Source organism: Macaca fascicularis, chromosome 19 (genome assembly GCF_037993035.2).
Source record: "Macaca fascicularis isolate 582-1 chromosome 19, T2T-MFA8v1.1".
Taxonomy (NCBI): domain Eukaryota; kingdom Metazoa; phylum Chordata; class Mammalia; order Primates; family Cercopithecidae; genus Macaca; species Macaca fascicularis.
Window position 1 is genome coordinate 18,503,475 of NC_088393.1, and position 22,872 is coordinate 18,526,346.

The 22,872-nt window shown below is 57.0% G+C and overlaps 1 protein-coding gene across 1 annotated transcript; it reads left to right on the top strand.

Annotated features, from left to right (window-relative positions):
- The first annotated feature begins 1,619 nt into the window (after positions 1-1,619).
- Positions 1,620-21,024, top strand: PIK3R2 (phosphoinositide-3-kinase regulatory subunit 2). The gene is made up of 16 exons (XM_045380631.2): positions 1,620-1,725; positions 3,906-4,650; positions 9,815-9,907; positions 10,264-10,314; positions 10,403-10,534; positions 10,628-10,841; positions 11,306-11,391; positions 11,542-11,650; positions 11,748-11,846; positions 12,304-12,484; positions 12,600-12,725; positions 16,124-16,266; positions 17,549-17,725; positions 18,906-18,977; positions 19,164-19,334; positions 19,522-21,024. The coding sequence occupies exons 2-16, from the start codon at positions 4,329-4,331 to the stop codon at positions 19,727-19,729; spliced, it is 2,184 nt and encodes a 727-aa protein (XP_045236566.1). The 5' UTR covers positions 1,620-1,725; positions 3,906-4,328; the 3' UTR covers positions 19,730-21,024.
- Positions 21,025-22,872: the final 1,848 nt, after the last annotated feature.

The window sequence follows — 22,872 nt, forward strand, 5'->3', positions numbered from 1 at the left end:
CATAGCTCTGCCCTTAAAAGCTTCCTCCAGACATCTGGGCCCTGAGCTATGTTTTTTTTGTTTTGTTTTGTTTTTTGAGACATAGTCTCGCTCTGCCGCCCAGGCTGGAGTGCAGTGGCACGATCTCTGCTCACTGCAAGCTCCGCCTCCCGGGTTCACGCCATTCTCCTGCCTCAGCCTCCCGAGTAGCTGGGACTACAGGCGCCCGCCACCACGCCCGACTAATTTTTTATATTTTCGGTAGAGACGGGGTTTCACCGTGTTAGCCAGGATGGTCTCGATCTCCTGACCTCGTGATCCGCCCGCCTCGGCCTCTCAAAGTGCTGGGATTACAGGCGTGAGCCACCACTCCCGGCCTATGTTTTTTATTTTTATGTTTTTGAGACAAGGTCTCGCTCTGTAACCCAGGTTGGAGTACAGTGGCGCCATCACGGCACACTGCAGCCTCGACCTCCTGGACGCCCTGAGCTATGTTAATAAAATAAATAAGCGGCGGTGCGCAGTGGCTCACGCCTGTAATCCCAGCACTTTGGAAGGCCGAGGCGGGCCGATCACCTGACGTCAGGAGTTCCAAACCAGCCTGACCAACATGGAGAAACCCCGTCTCTACTAAAAATACAAAATTAGCCGGGCGTGGTGGCGCATGCCTGTAATCCCAGCTACTCGGGAGGCTGAGGCAGGAGAATCGTTAGAACTCTGGAGGTGGAGGTTGCGGCGAGCCGAGAAAGCGCCACTACACTCCAGCCTGTGCAACGAGAGCGAAACTCCGTCTCAAAAAATAATAATAATAAAATAAGCAATCGTCGCGTCCTTTCTATCCTGGTCTTAGCTTGCGCTCTGCCATAAAACTTCCTGTAGCCGAACGCAGCCCAGCCCTAGAGCAATCCGTTACTTCCGGGGCGCTCAGCCGGTTTGCAAATCTTCTTGGCTACACCCCCATCTCCGAGAGCGTTCGGCTATTTCCGGAAACAGCTGGCATCTGGGCTCAAGTCCGCTAAGTTCTAGTGCCCGTAGGGGTCGAGATCGTTGGCTGTTTCCGGACGCTCTGGGTTGCCATGGAAACTCCTTCAACCCTGGCTGTCTCGGACCTCTGCTTTTTGCCGCAGGCCCTTTCCCCAGTCCAGTGCCCCCTGTTTGCTGAGCTTGAGAACGCCTCATTTGCCCTCGGAACCATCTATGCTTCAGCAATTTCCATAAGCTGGCGGTCCCTCTGAGTCTAAACTCCCAAGGCCTCCACTGGGCATTGAGCGCATTCGGTTATTTCCAGAAACGCTCGGCGGTCTCGGGGATCGGCCTCCGTTGTGCCAGTCCAGCGGGAGAGAATGTTCGGCCATTTCCGGAAGTGCTCGGGCGTCTCTAAGCCCTGCCGAGCTCAGCCGAGCCTAGCCTCGGAGCCTTCGCCGACCCGATTGCACTCGGCTACCTCCGGAAATGCTCGGCTGTCTCGGGGCTCCCTCTAGTCCACCAGTCCCGCGGGATTACGTTCGGTTACTTCCGGAAACACTCGGGTGCCCCCTCCCCTCAGACTCCGCCTCGGCCTCCGTTCACCAGCCCGGCCCGAATACGCTCGGGCATTTCCGCCGGGGGCGGGCCAGGCCGCTCGGAACCGTGGCGGCGGCAGAGGCGGGGATCCCGCGGCTGCGGCGACGGTGGCCGCGGTGGAGCCACGGGGCGGGCTCGGTTTGGTGTGACGGCGACTGCGGCGGCGGTGGCGGCCGCGACCAGGTGAGTCCTGACTGGCCCTCGTGGCGGGGGCGGCTGGGAGTGTGCTTAAACGCGGGGCGCCTGGGGACAGTGCGGGGCCCCGGTGGAAGCCAGAACGCAAGCGCCAGGCTGCGTCGGGCCCCGCGGGAACTGGGGGGGCCGCAGGCAAGGGGGGGGCCTCGGGCTCGGTTCCGCAGCGGTGCAGCCTCCCTGGGACGGTCGGGGCAGAATAGGGGTATTCCCCGCGTCCAAGATACCGGACTGGAGCTGCGGCCCCAAATGAAGGGAGGCCCTGCCTGGAATGGGGCTTCGAATAGTACCGAGGGGCGCCCAGGCATTGTGCGGGGCAGGATAGGGTGCAGGAGGGCCGGGGGTAAGGTCGATCCCACTTCCGGTCCCTAGCCGGGTAGTCGGGTCCATGCAGACCCAAGTGCGCGTCTGTGTGAGCGCGCAGGCCCTGCCTTCACCCGCGGAGCCCCCAGCCCTGCCTGCCCCGCCCCTCCCGCCTCCCGGATTCGGGGAGCGCTGCTCCCGGGGCGCGCACACCGGGGTGTGGGGGCGGGCTGGCAGGCAGATCCAGGCGGTTCCCTGGGCATCCCCTCTCGGGGCCTCAGTTTCCCCACCTGTAGAACGAGGGTAACAGAGACCTGGGAGTGGGTAAGTTGGGCACCCGAGAATGTGGCGCCCCTCCGCCCTGCGCGGACACCTCTTGGGGCTCCCCATGACTGAAGGATGCTCAGAGCTTCCACCTGACACTCGGGCCCCTTAGTGGATAGCACCTATCCTTATAGCCACCTTGAATCCTTGACAAGCAGCTTACCCGCTGCCAAGCCTTTGCATGTGCCGTTCCCTATGCCCAGCGCACCTTCCTATCCACTGTGATGATCCATTCTCCAGAACAGCACATCCATCCGTCACCCTAGCCCTGTCCATCACAGGAGGTCTGAACCTGCAGGGCTAGGCTGGGAATTTGTGCCCATCTCTGCCTCCCCAGACTGGGGCTCCTGGGGAAATGATCAATGCCCTGCGGCCGGCAGCCTCCCCTCCTCCTCAGCTGCAGTACCCCCACCTTCTCCTGGCTCCCTGTCCCTCCCTGGGGCTAAGGTTCCCTCTAAGCACCTCCCCATCTGCATTTTGCGCCTCCTCTGGGCCCCAGGCTGGAGCTACCTGCCAGCCCACTCACTCCTCCTCTGCAGAGACTGGAGGTCCATTTGCTTGGACTCACCTGTAGGCCTTTGCTTGTGCAGGGGCCTCTTCCTGGACTTCCTTCCCTACCTCTTAGTTCAGCTGGCCTGACCCCTCCATGGAGCTCCCAAAGCAACCGGAGTGGGCCCCATTGTGTCCTCCCTACCCTGGGTATCTGGCCATCTGGGTATCTGGCCACCTGGCTGCTGCCCCCTCATGTCCAACTGGGCCTTGAAGTCGGCAGATCTAGGTGTAAGTCCTGGCTTCCTCCTGTCCTACCGCACGGCCCTAGACACCTCCCTGCTCTGAGCCTCAGTTTCCCCTTCTGTAACAGGGGCGATGAAAAGCTTGTTTACTGGCCGGGTGCAGTGGCTCACGCCTGCAATCCCAACACTTTGGAAGGCAAAGGCGGGAGGACTACTTCAGCCCAGGAGTTTGGGACCAACCTGGGCAACATAGCAAGACCCCACCTCTGTTGAAAAAAAACAGGCTGGGCAAGGTGGCTCATGCCTGTAATCCCAGCACTTTGGGAGGCCAAGGCGAGCGGATCACTTGAGGTCAGGAGTTCAAGACCAGCCTGGCCAACATGGTGAAACCTCATCTCTACTAAAAATACAAAAATTAGCTGGGCGTGGTGGCATGCTACTTGGGAGGCTGAGGCAAGAGAATCACTTGAACCTGGGAGACACGTTGCAGTGAGCTGAGATCACGCCACTGCACTCCAGCCTGGGCGACAGGGCAAGACTTTGTCTCAAAAAAGAAAAAAAAAAGAAAAACTGACTTACTGAGCATGTAGTATACCTGGGGCAGTTTCTTGGGAGTTCTACTCCCAGCAGCTCCAAGGGAAGGCTGTCAGTAGACCCATTTTACACATGGAGAAGCTGAGGCCCTGAGAGGGACTGACCTCAGGGTCACTCAGTGATTCAGGGAATTCCAAATCAGGATTTGGGCCCATTTCCGTGTTGGGGGTGAGAGGAGTTGGCCTGGCTAACGCTGCCCTATCCCTGTCTCCCTAGGTCGGCGTCCTCGGCGGGCCGAGCATGGTGGCAGCCTGCACCCTTGGCTCCCTCGTCTGGTGCAGCCAGCAGAGCCGCCACCCTTGGGCGCCCATGGCCCTCCATGTGAGGGCGTGAGCGGCCTGCCCCAGCCTCACCTGCTGATGGAGGACTCAGTGGCCCAGTGACCTGACACCACGCCACCGACCCCCTCCCACCAGTTGACGAATGGTGGACCCAGCGACGAGTGGCCCTTGTAAGGGTCATGGAATAATTTGAAGCGAGGCATGAGCGGCCCCCGTGGTCGCCTGTGACTGCTGGAGATAGAGGTCCCAGCACCCCAAGCCAACCCAGCGGACCCTCCCAACCCTGCTCCAGCCAATGGGGCCAGTGGGACTCCAAGCAGCCACCTAACCATCCAGACCCCACCCCACCCACGCGGCCATGGCGGGCCCTGAGGGTTTCCAGTACCGCGCTCTGTACCCGTTCCGCCGGGAGCGGCCAGAGGACCTGGAGCTGCTGCCTGGCGATGTGCTGGTAGTGAGCCGGGCGGCCTTGCAGGCACTGGGTGTGGCCGAGGGTGGCGAGCGCTGCCCACAGAACGTGGGCTGGATGCCCGGCCTCAACGAGCGCACACGGCAGCGAGGTGACTTCCCTGGCACCTACGTCGAGTTCCTGGGGCCCGTGGCCCTGGCCCGGCCTGGCCCTCGCCCACGGGGCCCCCGCCCACTGCCCGCCAGGCCCCGTGATGGGGCCCCTGAGCCAGGTGAGCAGCAATCAGGGGCACTGGAGAAGGGGGGTGGTCCCCTTGGACCCTCGGTCTCCTCTTCTGTCCAGTGAGGCAATGGGATCTCCAAGGAAGGAGGAAAAGGGACATTTGGTCATTTGACAGATGTCTTCGCTACTGTCAAGTGCTAGGCTCAGCGGTGGACACAAGGCCTGGTCCTGCCCTCATGAGCTTCTGGTTCAAGAAGGGATGAGAGTGTGTTAGGAGGTGACACATACCATGAGGAAGGGGGCTTGCATGGAAAGATGCGAGAGTGGAGACTCCAGGCAGTGAGGGCAGCGAGGGCAGAGCCTGTAGAGTAGAACTCTAATGGCCGGAATGGCCAGCAGAAGGACCGAAGGGAGGAAGGGGAGGGCAGTGTGCGCCGGCCTCAAGGAGTTGGTGGGATTGATTTTGAGGACAATGGAGAGTGTTCAGTAGGATTCAGAGGCTCAGCCTAGCTTCATCCTGCATTTTGCAGACAGGGTCCCTTGAAGAACCCCTTTGGAGACCCTGATTTCCAAAATGAAGCCACAAGGAGAGTGGGATGTGGGCTGTTCAGCTGAGGCCACATAACACAGTGGAGTATGAGGACCCCACATCCCTCCCCAAAGACCCTTGGCCATTGCCACTTGCCAGGGATGTGCCAGATGTGGAGAATCGAGGCACCAAGCCCACTCAGTGATTGCTGTTTGATGGGCAGGGAGTGTGGGCTCTGGCCGGGGAAACTGAGGCTCGGTTGCAAGAAGGAGGCGGAGGGGTACTGCATGCCCAGCAGGGTCTGCTCTGACCCTCCCAGCAGCCCAGCAAAAGGCCCTATGTGCAGACCGGGAGGCCTGAGCGCAAGGCTGGCTATCAAATGCTGCACTTGGAACCAGTTGGTCACCCAGGGAGGCCAAAGCCCCGGGAGGTGCCAGGTCTGCTTTGTCCCAGGGTGACATTGCCCAAAGGCAAATCAGAGTCCCTCAGCGCAGGGCGGAATAGGGGGTGCCGAGGTGGTGTGACACTGGCCCCGGCCTCCGGCATCTGGTATCTCTAGGGTCCAGATCTGCGTCCTGCCTCGGCCTGAAGGAGCAGGAGGTGGCCCCGTCCGGGCTCCCAGCCAGAATCTGCCTCTCCCCCTGGTAACAGCCACCTCCCTCCTCTGCCTGGCCTCTGTCCAGCCACCATACACGGCCCCACGTGGGGCGGCTGCCCAGCCCCACCCTCTGAATCTTCCAGGGTTATGTGACCTCGGCCAGAACCCGCCCCCTCGAGGCCTCAGTTTCCTCAGCTGGAAACAGGAGGGCTGGTCCCTGGGGATGCTGGGACCCAACCCCTCGGAAATGTGAAGTCACCTGAGCCCCACCTGGCTGTGCACCCACGGGGGAGGTTGCAGCCCCTCTGAGCCACAATTCCTCACCTATGAAGTCGGGCTGATGCAGTTCTGATGGGAACCCCCTCCCCATTCTGCAAACTGATCCCAGGCCACTCTCAGGGTTGAGTTTCCCAACCCACCGGCCAGAATGTCACCCACCTCCTCTCCCCTTGTCCCTTTTTTTTTTTTTGGCGTTTTCACTGCAGCTGGGCCTTTCTCCAGCTTGAGGCGCCACCTGGCCCATCACTCAGGGAGGCCTCACAGGCCCCAGCTTGCCCCTGCTGTGTGCCAGGGCGTCCCCGCCGAGGGCCAGAGCAGCGTCCAATGGTGGCAGACAGCGTGCTGCTGAGGCGGGGATGCTGCACACAAAAGGCCCTGTAGAGCTGGGAAGCCAGGGCTGGGAGGGGGCTGGGCCCAGGATGCCGCCGGCACCCGCTGGGAGGGGTTTCGGTTTTCCAAAAGGGGAGCAGTAATTTTCTTTCTTTTCTAAATTTTAACTTCTGGAGAAAATAATTTTTTAGAAGCAAAATGATTAAGAAAACGGGTCATGGTCCTTGGAAGGAAGCTGTTCTGACCCAGGCTGGTATATTTTCCTTTTCTTTCCTTTCATCCACTTTTTTGTTTGCATCAAGAAGGGAGAAGCGGGCTGGGCACAGCGGCTCACGCCCATAATCCCAACACTTTGGGAGGCCAAGGTGAGAGGATCACTTGAGGTCAGGAGTTCCAGACCAGCCTGGTCATGGTGAAACCCCATCTCTACTAAAATAACACGAAAATTAGCCAGGCATGGTGGCACCCACCTATAATTCCAGCTACTTGGGAGGGTAAGGCACAAGAATCGCTTGAACCCGGGAGATGGAGCTTGCAGTGATCCAAGATCATGCCACTGCACACCAGCCTGGGCGACAGAGCAAGACTCCATCTCAAAACAAAACAAAACAAAATTAATTAATAAATACATTTCCCTTGTTTGAAGCCACCTACTTGGTAATTTTTTTGCGGCAGCCACTGAAAGTCATATAGCAGGTTTGGGCTCTGCCACAACCTGCTGTGCAATCTTGGCCACAGGACCTGCCCTCTCTGGGCCTCAGTTCCTTCAAATGAAACGTGGGGCCGGGCGCGGTGGCTCAAGCCTGTAATCCCAGCACTTTGGGAGGCCGAGACGGGCGGATCATGAGGTCAGGAGATCGAGACCATCCTGGCTAACACAGTGAAACCCCGTCTCTACTAAAAAACACAAAAAACTAGCCGGGCGAGGTGGCGGGCGCCTGTAGTCCCAGCTACTAGGGAGGCTGAGGCAGGAGAATGGCGTAAACCCGGGAGGCGGAGCTTGCAGAGAGCTGACATCTGGCCACTGCACTCCAGCCTGGGTGACAGAGCGAGACTCCATCTCAAAAAAAAAAAAAAGAAAAGTGGGCCAATGACATTGCCTCTCATTTTTTTTGAGACTGGTTCTTGCTCTGCCACCCAGGTTGGAGTGCAGTGGCGCAATCCTAGCTCACTGCAGCCTTGAACTCCTGGCCCCAAGCTATCCTCTTGCCTCAACCTCCTCGTTTTTTTGGTTGTTGTTGTTTTTAAGATGGAGTTTCGCTCGTCGCCCAGGCTGGAGTGCAATGGCACAATCTCCGCTCACTGCAACCTCCACCTCCCGGATGCTGATTATCCTGCCTCAATCTCCCAAGTAGCTGGGATTACAGGCACGCGCCACCACGCCTGGCTAATTTTTGTATTTCTAGTAGAGACAGGGTTTCACCATGTTGGTCAGACTGGTCTCAAACTCCTGACCACAAGTGATATGCTCACCTCGGCCTCCCAGAGCGCTGGGATTACAGGAGTGAGCCACCGCTCCTGGCCTCTTTTTTTTTATTTAAGAGATAGGGTCTCACTCTGTTGCCCAGGCTGGTCTTGAACTCCTGGACTCAAACGATCCTCCCACCTTGGCCTCCCAAAGTGTTGAGATTACAGACATGAGCCACTGCACCCCGCCACAACAGAAACTTATTCTGTCAGGTTTCTGGAGGCTGGAAGTCCAAAATCAGGGTCGTGCCCCCTCTGAAGTTTCCTTCCTTCCAGCTACTGGTGCCTCCAGGCATTCATTCGTCTCATGCATGGGTTGATTATTCCAATCTCTGCCTTGGCTTTCTCTTTTTCTTTTTCTTTTTTTTTTTTTTTTTGAGACAGAATCTCACTCTGTCACCCAGACTGGAGTGCTGTGATGTGATCTTGGCTCACTGCAACCTCCGCCTCCTGGGTTCAAGCAATTCACCTGCTTCAGCCTCCTGAGTGGCTGGGATTACAGGCGTGCACCACCACACCTGGCTTTTTTTTTTTTTTTTGTATTTTTAGTAGAGATGGGGTTTCACCATGTTGGCCAGACTGGTCTTGAACTCTTTTTTTTTTTTTTTTTTTTTGAGACGGAGTCTCGCTCTGTCGCCCAGGCTGGAGTGCAGTGGTGCGATCTCGGCTCACTGCAAGCTCCGCCTCCTGGGTTTACGCCATTCTCCTGCCTCAGCCTCCTGAGTAGCTGGGACTACAGGCGCCTGCCACCGCGCCCGGCTAATTTTTTGTATTTTTAGTAGAGACGGGGTTTCACCGTGGTCTCGATCTCCTGACCTTGTGATCCGCCCGCCTCGGCCTCCCAAAGTGCTGGGATTACAGGCGTGAGCCACCGCGCCCGGCTGGTCTTGAACTCTTAACCTCAAGCGAGTGACCTGCTGGTCTCAGCCTCCCAAAGTACCAGGATTACAGGCGTGAGCCACCGCGCCCGGCCTATTGATTGATTGATTGATTGATTTTTGAGACGGAGTCTCGCTCTGTAGCCCAGGCTGGAGTGCAGTGGCCGGATCTCAGCTCACTGCAAGCTCCGCCTGCCGGGTTCACACCATTCTCCTGCCTCAGCCTCCCGAGTAGCTGGGACTACAGGCGCCCGCCACCACGCCCGGCTAGTTTTTTGTATTTTTTTTAGTAGAGACGGGGTTTCACCATGTTAACCAGGCTGGTCTCGATATCCTGACCTCGTGATCCACCCATCTCGGCCTCCCAAAGTGCTGGGATTACAGGCTTGAGCCACCACGCCCGGCCTTGATTTATTTTTGAAACAGAGTTTTGCTCTGTCGCCCAGGCTGGAGTGCAGTGGTGCAGTCTTGGCTCACTGTAACCTCCACCTCCCGGGTTCAAGCGATTCTCCTGCCTCAACCTCCTGAGTAGCTGGGATTACAGGCACCCACCACCACGCCCGGCTAATTTTTCTGATTTTAGTAGAGACAGGGGTTCGCCATGTTGGTCAGGCTGGTTCGAACTCCTGGCCTCAGGTGATCCACCCACCTCGGCCTCCCAAAGTGCTGGGATTGCAGGCATGAGCCCCATCCTGGCCGGCTTTCTGTTATTACAAGGACATCAGCCAGTGGGTTTAGTGCCCACCCTAATGCCAGGCTGGTCTCATGTACAGATCCTTGCTTTCCTTACACCTGCAAAGACCTATTTCCAAATAAGGTCACAGGTACCAGGGATGAGGACTTGGACATACCTTTTTGGGGACATTATTCAGCGCAGTCCACCTGTTCTGTGAAGTTGTGTGAACTCCTGGTATTTTAACCCAGAAAATTGTGTCCCATCAACTCTGCCCTCTCCTAGCCCCTCTACCCAAGGTCTTACAGCCTCCTGCAGATGGCAGTCAAGGTGCCAGGCACTTGCCTGAGCTGGGCCCTGCCTCAAACTGCCCTAGCTGAGGTCCAGCCGGCCAAGAGAGGGGCTGGGCTCCTTCCAGGAACCCCACCAACAGGCCACCCTCCCTTCTTCCCCCACCAGGCCTCACACTCCCCGACTTGCCTGAACAGTTCTCCCCACCCGATGTGGCGCCCCCTCTTCTGGTGAAGCTTGTGGAGGCCATTGAAAGGACAGGTGAGTTCCAGTCTGGCTGCAGCCCCTGGATTCTGCTTGCTTACCTCTAGTGACAGGCGACTCATGCCCTCACAGGGCCTCCAAGCTCATGCTGCATGGAAACAGGCTGAGCATGGATGCCCTGGGCCTCTGTGTTGACTAGGGCACAGAGTGACTCCTAAGGGAAGATGGGAAGGTGAACACGACCAGGCCACTGCATGTGCTGTGCCCTCTCACAGCTCTCCCTCCGCACCCCTCCCATGCCCTTATCTCTGGGCGGCAAAGCGAGACTGCAGGGGATTTGAGCGGCCAGCCCAGGCTTCAAGGGGGTTGGGGCAGCATTTGAGAGCTGACTCGCCTGTTCCCCTCACCCCCAGGGCTGGACAGCGAATCTCACTACCGGCCGGAGCTGCCCACACCGCGTACAGGTGAAGGGGAGCCTCAACGGGGTGGGGGGGAGCCTGGGGGCCGCAGTATACGTGAGTTGGACATGTCCCCCCCCCACTGCACCCGCAGACTGGACCCTGAGCGACGTGGACCAGTGGGACGTGACCGCCTTGGCTGACGGCATTAAGAGCTTCCTTCTGGCACTGCCCGCACCGCTCGTGACCCCCGAGGCCTCGGCTGAGGCGCGCAGAGCCCTGCGGGGTGAGCCTGGCGATGAGCCCAGGGGAAGGAGGGACCTGTAGCGGGCGGGAGGGCCCAGGCCCGGCTCACCCTGCCCTGGCCATCTGTCCGCAGAGGCCGCGGGGCCTGTGGGGCCGGCGCTGGAGCCACCGACGCTGCCGCTGCACCGCGCGCTCACGCTGCGCTTCCTGCTCCAGCACCTGGGCCGCGTGGCCCGCCGCGCCCCGGCCCTGGGTCCCGCGGTCCGGGCCCTGGGCGCCACCTTTGGGCCGCTGCTGCTGCGCGCGCCGCCGCCGTCCTCGCCGCCGCCAGGGGGCGCTCCCGACGGGTGAGGGGCGGGGCGCAGCCGGAGCGAGCAGGGGTGGAGTTTGGGATGGGGTGGGCGGGGCATGGCCAGAGTGAGCAGCGTCTGGACCCTAAGAAGGGAGGGGAGGGGGTCCAGAGTGAGTGAGAAGCTGCGTTCTTGTGATGACGGAGAGGGCACCTGGGCTCCTGAGTCATGAGACAGAAGGTGAAGGGGCCTAGTCCCGAAGCATGTGGGTGGAGCCTGCACCTTCCCTTCTGCTCATTGTAGCTCCAGTACTACTCTCTTGCTCGCCTTTGTGTGAGGATTTATGGAGCACTTACTGCATACAGCTATGAGGGAGCTGGCCTCGCACTTGTGCCTGTATCATCTCCTCCTCCCCCCTGCACATACCGTCTCGTATATATCCCCAGGCGTGCAAACGCCTGTGCACATGTGTGGGCAGACAGGCCCCACCCAGCCCTCACCGCACTCCCCTTCCCCCTAAGGAGTGAGCCCAGTCCTGACTTCCCGGCACTGCTGGTGGAGAAGCTGCTTCAGGAACACTTGGAAGAGCAGGAGGTTGCGCCTCCAGGTGAGTCCCCTATATTGCTGTCATTTCTTCCCGTTGAGGGCCGTGATTGCTGATTCCTGGATGCCGCCGGTGTCAGCAGGCCGGTCGCAGTGGGAGGCAGCCACAGTATCCAGTCAGTGCTCAGGATGCATTTGTTTTCCTGTCCCTCAGCGCTGCCGCCTAAACCCCCCAAGGCAAAGCTGGCCCCTGCAGGCCTGGCGAATGGAGGGAGTCCACCCTCCCTGCAGGATGCCGAGTGGTACTGGGGGGACATTTCAAGGTAGGTTGCTGGCAGGGGGTCAGGGACCAAGGAAGTGTCACAGGTCAATCAGGGTCTCCAGGTAGCTCAGCAATCCCAATGTTGGATGTCCCCACAGGGAGGAGGTGAACGAGAAACTCCGGGACACTCCCGATGGCACCTTCCTAGTCCGAGATGCTTCCAGCAAGATCCAGGGCGAGTACACGCTGACCCTCAGGTGGGGGCCTGTCCCTGCAAGGATAGCCGGGGGTCACAGGTCATGGAGACTGGGAGTTCAGAGGGATGATGGGACATGTGCGGTTTCAAGGATGGGGAGCTGGATGCGGTGGCTCACACCTGTAATCCCAGCACTTTGGGAGGCTGAGGCTGGCAGATCACCTGAGGTCAGGAGTTTAAGACCAGCCTGGCCAACATGGTGAAACCCTGTCTCTACTAAAAAATAAAAAAATTAGCCGGGCATGGTGGTGGACGCTTGTAATCCCAGCTACTTGGGAGGCTGAGGCAGGAGAATCGCTTGAACCCGGGAGCGGAGGTTGCAGTGAGCCGAGATTGCACCACTGCACTGTGGCTTGGACAACAGAGCAAGACTCCGTCTCAAAAAAAAAAGGGGGGATGGGGATTGAGGGTCAGGTGCTGGGTCCCACTGGGTGCCAACACCCCCTCTCCTACACCAGGAAAGGCGGGAACAATAAACTGATCAAGGTCTTCCACCGAGATGGGCACTACGGCTTCTCAGAGCCACTCACCTTCTGCTCCGTCGTGGACCTCATCAATCACTACCGCCACGAGTCGCTGGCCCAGTACAACGCCAAGCTGGACACACGGCTCCTCTACCCTGTGTCCAAATACCAGCAGGTCCGTGCTGACCTGGGAGCCAGGGAGGGTAGCACTTGGCCGGCCCCAGGCCTCAGTTTCCTAGAAAGACCCAACCAGGCCATGCATCTCCCCTGATTCCCCCATGTATCTCCAGGACCAGATCGTCAAGGAGGACAGCGTGGAGGCGGTGGGCGCCCAGCTCAAGGTCTATCACCAGCAGTACCAGGACAAGAGCCGCGAGTATGACCAGCTCTATGAAGAGTACACACGGACCTCCCAGGTACTCCAGGCCCCGCACATGAGGGAAACCAAGGCATAGAGGGGCAGTGGCAAGGCCGAGAGCAGGACGACCAACCCCAGAGGCCTTGAGGATGAACATCCGGTTGCAGGTCACAGAGCAGGCACTTAGCACCAAGGGCTGTTCTAAAAACATAGAAATAAGGCCAGGCACAGTGGCTCACATCTGTGCACTTGGGAGGCTGAGACAGGAGGATCACTTGAGCCCAGGAGTTCAAGATCATTCTAGGCAACATAGGGAGACCCCTCTACAAAAAAATTTAAAAATTAACTGGGTGTGGTGATGCACGCTTCTACTCCCAGCTACTCAGGAGGCTGAGGTGGTAGGATCCCTTGAGCCTGGGAGTTTGAGGCTGCAGTGAGCTGTGATCACACAACTGCAGTCCACCCTGGGTGACAGGGGAAGACCTTGTCTCTAAAAACAAATAAAAACAGAATTAAGTGTACAAGGCTGGGCAAGGTGGCTCACACCTGTAATCCCAGCACTCTGGGAGGCCGAGATGGATACCTGAGGTCAGGAGTTCAAGACCAACTTGGCCAACATGTTGAAACTCTGTTTCTACTAAAAATACAAAAATTAGCTGGGCGTAGTGGCGAACACCTGTAATCCCAGCTACTCAGGAGGCTGAGGCAGGAAAAATTGCTTGAGCCTGGGAGGCAGAGATTGCAGTGAGCCAAGATCATGCCACTATACTCCAGCCTGGGTGACAAGAGCAAAACTCCGTCTAAAAAAAAATAATAGGCCGGGCGCGGTGGCTCACGCCTGTAATCCCAGCACTTTGGGAGGCCAAGGCGGGCGGATCACGAGGTCAGGAGATCGAGACCATCCTGGCTAACACGGTGAAACCCCGTCTCTACTAAAAATGCAAAAAATTAGCCGGGCGAGGCGGCGGGCGCCTGTAGTCCCAGCTACTCGGGAGGCTGAGGCAGGAGAATGGCGTGAACCCGGGAGGCGGAGCTTGCAGTGAGCCGAGATCGCGCCATTGCACTCCAGCCTGGGCGACTAAGTGAGACTCTGTCTCAAAAAAAATAAATAAATAAAAATAAAATAATAGACCGGGCGCGGTGGCTTACGCCTGTAATCCCAGCACTTTGGGAGGCCGAGACAGGCGGATCACAAGGTCAGGAGATCAAGACCATCCTGGCTAACACGGTGAAACCCCCTCTCTACTAAAAAATACAAAAAATTAGCCGGGTGCGGTGGCGGGCGCCTGTAGTCCCGGCTACTCAGGAGGCTAAGACAGGAGAAGGCCGTGAACCCGGGAGGTGGAGTTTGCAGTGAGCCGAGATCGTGCCACTGCACTCCAGCCTGGGCCACAGAGCCGGACTCCATCTCAAAAAAAAAAAAATAATAATAATAATAATTAAAATAAAAAATAAATAAGTGTACGAGCTTTTACAAAACCAAAAAAGGACAGATGAGAAGGGCCCAACCAGCCTCACAAGAGTTGCTGAGCCAGGACCTGGGGAGTGTCCAGGATGAGCCTCTCTCTGGCTGGGCCTCAGTTTTCCCATCTGCAGAATGGAACCATGGATCTTGATTACTTCCGTCCCCTTCAACCAAGATGTTATTCAAGATGAAATCATGCCAGGTGCAGGGCGTGCACCTCTAATCCCAGCTACTCAGGAGGCTGAGGCAGGAGGATCGCTTGAGCTTGAGCCTAGGAGTTCAAGACCAGCCTGGGTAACATAGCAAGACTTTGTCTCTTAAAAAAATTAAAATAAAATAAAAATTAAGCGAGAGGTTTTGTCACTCCAGGACTGTGCTAATAAGCTTCTTTTGCAAGTTAAGAGGGAATAGATTCAGATGGAACAGCTGGGAATTCCTCAGTCCTCCCTAGCACCCTAAGGGTTTTCTTTCTGTCCTCTTTTTTATTTATTTTTTTGAAACAGGGTCTTGCTCTATCATCCAGGCTAGAGTGCCGTGGCATGATCTTGGCTCACTGCAACCTCAGCCTCCCTGGTTCAAGCGATTCTCCTGCCTCAGCCTCCCGAGTATCTGGGACTACAGGCACATGCCACCATGCCTGGCTAATTTTTGTATTTTTAGTAGAGACGGGGTTTCACCGTGTTGGCCAGGCTGGTCTTGAACTGGTGGCCTCAAGTGATCTGGCTGCCTCCGCCTCCTAAAGTTTAAAAAAAAAAAAAAATTAATAAAATTAAAAGATGGGCCGGGCACAGTGGCTCATGCCTGTAATCCCAGCACTTTGGGAGGCTGAGGCAGGGAGATCATCTGAGGTCAGGCGTTTGAGACCAGCCTGGGCAACATGGTGAAACCCCATCTCTGCCAAAAATACAAAAAAAATTAGCTGGGCCAGGTACAGTGGCTCACACCTGTAATCCCAGCACTTTGGGAGGCTGAGGCAGGTGGATCATGAGGTAAGGAGTTCAAGACCAGTCTGGCCAACATGGTGAATCCCCATCTCTACTAAAAATACAAAAAATTAGGCATCGTGGCATGCACCTGTAATCCCAGCTACTTGAGAGGCTGAGGCAGGAGAATAGCTTGAACCCAGGAGGTGAAGGTTGCAGTGAGCCGAGATCACACCATTGCACTCCAACCTGGGACAGAGCGAGACTCCATCTCAAAAAAAAAAAAAAAAAATTAGCCAGGCATGGTGGCGCACACCTGTAATACCAGCTACTTGGAAGGCTGAGGCAGGAGAATCACTTGAACCCAAGAGGCAGAGGTTGCAGTAAGCCAAGATCACACCACTGCTCCAGCCTGGGTGACAAGAACGAGACTCCATCTCAAACAAAAAAGAATTTTGAGGTGCGGTCTCACCATGTTGCCCAGGCTGGCCTCAGACTCCTCGGGGTTCAAGAGATCCTCCCACTTTAGCTTCCCAAGTAGCTAGGATTACAGGCAATCGCCACCAGCCCTGGCCTCTGTCCCCTTTTTACTGATGTGTTAGCTGAGGCTCTAAATGGACAAGACAGCTGTCCAGGATCAGTTAGGAGCACTGTAACTTCAGAATTGGCTTTGGCCCTGAGCCTCAGTTTCCCTGTTAATAGTTGTTACTTTGTTGGGAGTTGTTGGAAGGGTCCATGTGACAATGTAAGGAAAGTCCTAGTGCAGCGTCTCCCCCAAGAAGCACTGTGAGCTGTAGCAACTAGATCTCTCATTCATTCCCAGCAGTGTTAACAGGTCCAGGTGTTTGTGGATACCTATAGGAGGATGTAAAGAAGAAGAGGGTTTGGGGGGTGGGGTTTTGAAGGCTGAATAGGAGTTCATTTGGTACAGCAGGAGTTAGAAGAATGACACTACAATAGAGGGACCAACTTGAGCAGTCTCCATATCAGAGTTGAGATGTGCCTTTACCCCTCACGAGGGCCTTTTGGGGAGTCCCAGGAGGTGCTGAGCTGCGCCCCCTCCTCCAGGAGCTGCAGATGAAGCGTACCGCGATTGAGGCCTTCAATGAGACTATCAAGATCTTTGAAGAGCAGGGCCAGACTCAAGAGAAGTGCAGCAAGGAATACCTGGAGCGCTTCCGGCGTGAGGGCAACGAGAAAGAGATGCAGAGGTAAGTCTGGCGCCTCTGCCCTGCCCCACCCCACCCTGGATCTGGTGTGGTACAAGCGGGGAAGGGAAGGAAGTAGAAGGAGACCAGCCACCTGGAGGTGAAGAGTAGTCTGTTGAAATGGGCTTTGGGCCTGGTGCGATGGCTCAGGCCTGTAATCCCAGCACTTTAGGAGGCTGAGGTGGGTGGATCTCCTGAAGTCAGGAGTTTGAGACCTGCCTGGCCAACATGGTGAAATCCTATCTCTATTAAAAATACAAAAATTGGCCGGGCGCGGTGGCTCAAGCCTGTAATCCCAGCACTTTGGGAGGCCGAGACGGGCGGATCACTAGGTCAGGAGATCGAGACCATCCTGACTAACACGGTGAAACCCCGTCTCTACTAAAAAATACAAAAAACTAGCCGGGCGAGGTGGCGGGCGCCTGTAGTCCCAGCTACTCAGGAGGCTGAGACAGGAGAATGGCCCGAACCCGGGAGGCGGAGCTTGCAGTGAGCTGAGATCCGGCCACTGCACTCCAGCCTGGGCGACAGAGCGAGACTCCGTCTCAAAAAAAAAAAAAAAAAAAAAATACAAAAATTAGGCTGGGCGCGGCGGCTCACGCCTGTAATCCCAGCACTTTGGGAGGCCGAGGCAGGCGGATCATGAGGTCAGGAGATCGAGACCATTCTGGCTAACACGGTAAAACCCCGTCTCTACTAAAATACAAAAAAAAAAAAATTAGCTGGGCGTGGTGGTGGGCGCCTGTAGTCCCAGCTACTCAGGAGGCTGAGGCAGAAGAATGGCGTGAACCCGGGAGGCGGAGCTTGCAGTGAGCGAGATCATGCCACTGCACTGCAGCCTGGGCGACAGAGCGAGACTCTGTCTCTAAAAAAAAAAAAAAGGAAATGGGTTTTGAAGGATGAATAGGACTTTGTAAGAAAGAGAATCAGAGGAAAGAGCATATGCTTAGGCTCAGAGACTGGAAGCACATAGTCTGGTGCAAAGTAGGTCCTTGAGAAAATCCTGGAGCAGGTGCAGTGGCTCATTCCTGCAACTCCAGGCACTTTGGGAGGCCAAGGTGGGAGGATTGCCTGAGCCCAGGAGTTTGAGACCAGCCTGGGCAACACGGCAAAACCTATCTCTACAAAAAATATTAAACTATTAGCTGAACATGGTGGTGCACACCTGTGGTCCCAGCTACTCGGGAGGCTGAGGTGGGAGGGTCACCTGAGCCCAGGAGTTTGAGGGTGCAGTGAGGCTGAGATAAAACCCTGAGGCCTCTGCGCCACCCCACCCCTCCCACAGGATCCTGCTTAACTCTGAGCGGCTCAAGTCCCGCATTGCCGAGATCCACGAGAGCCGCACGAAGCTGGAGCAGCAGCTGCGGGCCCAGGCCTCGGACAACCGGGAGATCGACAAGCGCATGAACAGCCTCAAGCCAGACCTCATGCAGCTGCGTAAGATCCGAGACCAGTACCTCGTGTAAGTGGCGGCTCCCCCATGACTGCTGCGGCACCTGGAGATCTCTCCAGGCGTGTCAGTCTCTCCCTCTCCACCAAGTGGCCCTTCCTGGGCCCCAAGACACCTTATCTCTCCACAAGCCCTCTTCCTCTCCACCAGGTCCAAAACTCGGTTCCTCCTGGGCCTCTTGAAAGTTTTCCCATAGGTCAGCCTCAGCTTAGACGTGTGTGCAATGGGAGCGTCACTCCTATCCCATTCCATTTCGTGGAAAGCTGGGAGCTTTCTACAAAAATTCCTGCTGGGCTGGGCGCGATGGCTCACACCTATAATCCCAGCACTTTGGGTGGCCAAGGCGGGCGGATGGATCACTTGAGGCCAGGAGTTTGAGGCCAGCCTGGCTAACATGGTGGAACCCCATCTCTACTAAAATAAAAAATACAAAAACCAGCCAGGCATGGCAGGGTGCGCCTGTAATCCCAGTTACTCAAGAGGCTGAGGCAGGAGAATCGCTTGAACTGGGAGGCAGAGTTTGCAGTGAGCGGAGATTACGCCAATGCAGTTCAGCCTGGGCAACAAAGCAACACTCTGCCTCAAAAAAAAAAAAAAAAAATCGCCTGCTGTGTATCCTACCACGCTGGGTGGCTGCGGCAGCCCTGTCCTGGGTTCAAATCAGTTCAAATCCTGCCTCCACCCACCAACCTCCTGAAGACCTCAGCCAGAGTGTCCACCTCCCTCCTGAGCCTCAGGGGAGGCACTGTCGCATGCCAGGTGCCATGCTAAGCACCGTGCTTGTTATGAGTTCATTTGGTCCTTTCCAAGCCCTTTGTAAAGTTTGCCTTTTACAGCTGGGGAGACTGAGCTGCAGAACCTACAGCTGCCCTGTGCAAAGGCCAGCAGTGCTGGAGTGAGCCTCTGGTGACGATGAGGTGCCTGGGCTGGCATCTTCTTGGGGGGCTCCACAAGCATTAACAGAAACAGAAAAATGAGGGGTGTGGGTCAGGGTTCCCCAGCAGAGCTGGGGGAGCCACCCTGGGTTCAGGCTGCCCTGAGCCAGGTCAGCGCTGCCCTCTTGTGGCAACCGGAGATATTGTACCCAGAACCCTCTCTTCTCAGCCAGACCCTGCCTCCCACAGGACAGGCCCACTGTGGGCTCAGCACCCACACAGCTGCACAAGCCCACCTTTCTCCTGTTGCTTCTCAGGTGGCTCACCCAGAAAGGCGCCCGGCAGAAGAAAATCAACGAGTGGCTGGGGATCAAAAATGAGACTGAGGAGTGAGTGACCACCTGGAAGGAGGCAGGGAGGGTTTCCCAGAGGAGGGGGCCATTGGGGTGGGTTTTGAAGAATGAGTAGGAGTTCACCAGGGAGGAAGAGTTGTCCAGGCAGCTGGGGAGCCTCGGAAGTTGGCAGATGAGTGACCAGGGCCCTCCCCACCATCCCCCGCCACGCCCCGACCCCAGCCAGTACGCGCTGATGGAGGACGAGGACGATCTTCCGCACCACGAGGAACGCACTTGGTACGTGGGCAAGATCAACCGCACGCAGGCAGAGGAGATGCTGAGTGGCAAGCGGGATGGCACCTTCCTCATCCGCGAGAGCAGCCAGCGGGGCTGCTACGCCTGCTCCGTGGTGTGAGTGGACCGTAGCGCTGGGGATCCCCGCGTCCCTCCCAGAGCTCTCATTTAATGCCTGACGCGTGCCAGGCCTTGAGGAGTCCCTGGTGGGGTCATCGGGCACAGGGGAGCACGCGGCCCTGGGGCGGGGAAAGCTTGGCGGGGAGGCCAGCCTCCCGACCCGCCCTCTCCTTTGCCCCCACAGGGTGGACGGAGACACCAAGCACTGCGTCATCTACCGCACGGCCACCGGCTTCGGCTTCGCGGAGCCCTACAACCTGTACGGGTCGCTGAAGGAGCTGGTGCTGCACTACCAGCACGCCTCGCTCGTGCAGCACAACGACGCGCTCACCGTCACCCTGGCGCACCCAGTACGCGCCCCGGGCCCCGGCCCGCCGCCTGCCGCCCGCTGAGCGCCGAGGACCCCCCCCAAGCGGAGCCGCCCCTGGGCCCGTCTGCACCGGACGCTGCGGCAGCAGGAGCCACGGACCAGACCAGCCACATCCAGGGGTCTTCATTTCTATGGCTCTGGCTTTTGTTTGGGGTTCTCTCACCCTCTTTCCTTCTCTCCTTCCCTCCCTCTCTCCTTCCCTCCCCCATTCTCCAGATCTCCTGTCTCCTTTACTCTCTCTCTCTCTCTCTCTCTCTCTCTCTCTCTCTCTCTCTCTCTCTCTCGGCCCTTGTCTTTCTCCATGTTGGGGGTCCTGCCTCCCCGACCCCATATCTCCCTGTTCCCCGGGCATTGCCCTCTCCATGGCTCTGGTCACCCTGACCCTCTGCCCTGCCCACCGCAGGTCCCCTGGGGCCCCGGAAGCCCCTTCTGGCTGCACCTGCCATGTTTACAGAGGGCCCCTGGGCTGCGCGGCCCCAGCCTGGGCACCCTGATTTTTAAGCCATAGACCTGGGGTCAGGGCAGGAAGGAACTTCACTCCGCTGCTTCCGAGAACCTCGGCCGTGACGTTCGGGGCCGGGCGGGACCCGCCCCACAGACTCCAACTTCCCCTCCAAACCCCGAAGTGAAACCCGCCACCGAGTTATCCCCACAAATGGGGCCACTGCGAGAAGTTCCCCCACCCCTAAAAAAATAATTAAACTCGCAGGCCGGGCGCTTTGGCTCACGCCTGTAATCCCAGCACTTTGGGAGGCCAAGGCGGGCGGATCTTTTGAAGTCAGGAGTTGGAGACCAGCCTGGCCAAAATGGCGAAACCCCGTCTCTACTAAAATAACGAAAATTAGCTGGGTTTGGTGGCGGGCGCCTGTAATCCCAGCTACTTGGAAGGCTGAGGCGCGAGAATCTCTTGAACCCGGGAGATGGAGGTTGCAGTGAGCAGAGATCGTGCCACTGCACTCCAGCCTGGGCAACAGAGGGAGACTCCTCCGTCTCAAAAAAATAAATAAACAAACTCGTGAGCTGGTCCCAACCCCCCCGCTAGGAATCACAGCTCCCCGTACTGGTGCCGCCGCAGTGGCCAAGTTGCGACACTGCCCACGGCCCTTCCGCCTGATGCAGATTCAGGGCTTCTCTTCGATCATGTTGGGTTTTGACTCTGTTTTTCCTTGACTGCAAAACCCTCTTTCCTCTCCTCTTTTGGGACAAGAGCCCTGGTTTTCTACGCTGCCCTTGGCCACCACACTGCCTGCCCGGCGAGCTGGGAGGCAGGTTTTGTACGGTACGTTGTTATTGATATGATATAAAACATCAAACGTCGTGGGTGATTCTGTTGTCAGTGACTGGGCTTCAGTACCATCTCTGCGTGTCGGGGACCGTGGTGTTTACGGGGTCACAGCAGGTCGGGCCCATGGGTTTAACTCCAAGCCACCTCTGAGACCCGACAACCCCTCCCTCCCCCAGTTTAGCTGCTCAAGCCCGGAGCAGTTGAGGCAGTGCCCAAGGTCCTACAGGAGAGAGATTCAAATCCTGAGCTCCCGACTGCTCAGGGGACCCCAGACCCCATCCAGCCACTCAAGTGCGTCCAAGCTGCTCCCCTCCACCACCCCCAAACTTGAATCCTGTCGCAGCCATCAGCTGTGTCCTTGGAAAAGTCATATCCCCTCCCTGATCCACAGCTTCCTCATTCATTGCCAAGTGGTGTCAAAAGACACAACCCTCCCATGCCACAGGGAGGGGTCTCCCGTGTCTTTGATGTTCTCAAGGCGTCAGCACCTCCATCCAGCACTGGAGGCTCTTCTCTGATCTCTCCTCACCCCCTCCCGTGCACAGACCGCCAGGTCCCAGGAGACGCTGAGCAGAAGCCCTGTGGGGTTTTTTGTGTTTCTTTTTAAAGAGTCAAGGTCTCGCTCTGTCACCCAGGCTGGAGCGCAGTTGTGTGAACACGGCTCGCTCATGGCTCACGGCCTCAAGCTCCTGGTTTCCAGCCTCAAGCAGTCCTCCCATCTCAGCCTTCTGAGTCACTGGATTACGGGTGCATGTCACCATGTCCAGCTAATTGTGTTTAAATTTTTTAAAAAACAAGATCTTGCCGAGTACAGTAGCTCACACCTGTAATTCCAGCACTTGGGAAAGCCGAGGTAGGCAGATCACTTGAGGTCAGGAGTTTGAGACCAACCTGGCCAACATGGCAAAACCTGGTCTCTACTAAAAATTTAAAAAATTAAAAAAATTAGCCAGGCTTGGTGGCACGTGCCTGTAATCTCAGCTACTTGGGAGGCTGAGACAGGAGAATCGGTTGAACCTGGGAGGTCGACGCTGCACCAAGCCCTGCACCGAGGTTGTGCCACTGTACTCCAGCCTGGGTGACAGAGTGAGACTCTGTCTCAAAAAAAAAAAAAAAGATCTTACCCTTTTCCAGGTGAGTTTCAAACTCCTGGCCTCCAGCAATCCTCCTGCCTCAGCCTCCCCAAGTCACATGGGCCACCACGTGTGGCCTCATGGCATCTTTGACCTGGACTCCTGTTTACCAGCCTCCCATCACACCCAGAATCCACACCACCACTGCCATGTCCTTGTCCCTTCAGCCCTCCCCAACCCTGGGGCCTTGCTGTTCTTGTCTGTTCTGTACAGCCACCTCTCAAGGCCCAACAAGGCTGAACCTGGGGCAAGTGCGTAAACAAACCTCCCCTCTGACCCAGTCTACTGCTGGGACCTTGGGACAGGAGCTGCCTCCGTTAGTCTCAGAGCCCCCCAACCTTGCCAGGTACTGTCCCTGCTATGTGTCCTGTCTGGAGACACCCCGTAAATAACTCCAGCCCAGATAGTGCCTCTCACTACTTAGGTTCTCACAGGAGAAAGGTTGCCATCTTCATAGCGGGGTGGAAGAGAATTGCCTGTGTGGCTTCTAAAAACACTCAACCACTAGCTGTGTGGCCTTGGCAAGATAGCCTTCCCTCTCTGATCAGCCATTTATTTGTTACCAACTGGAGTCAGCAGCCCCTACCCGCAGCCCCAACTGGATGCTTCTGAGGGTTCAATGATAAAATGGGTTGCGGGCCCACTCTATGCCTGGCAGCAAGCCAGACAGCAATACATTGTGGGGTTACATTTACCATTTCTTCCAATAGGGCTGGGCTGGTAACTACTGGAAAAATTGTAGCGATT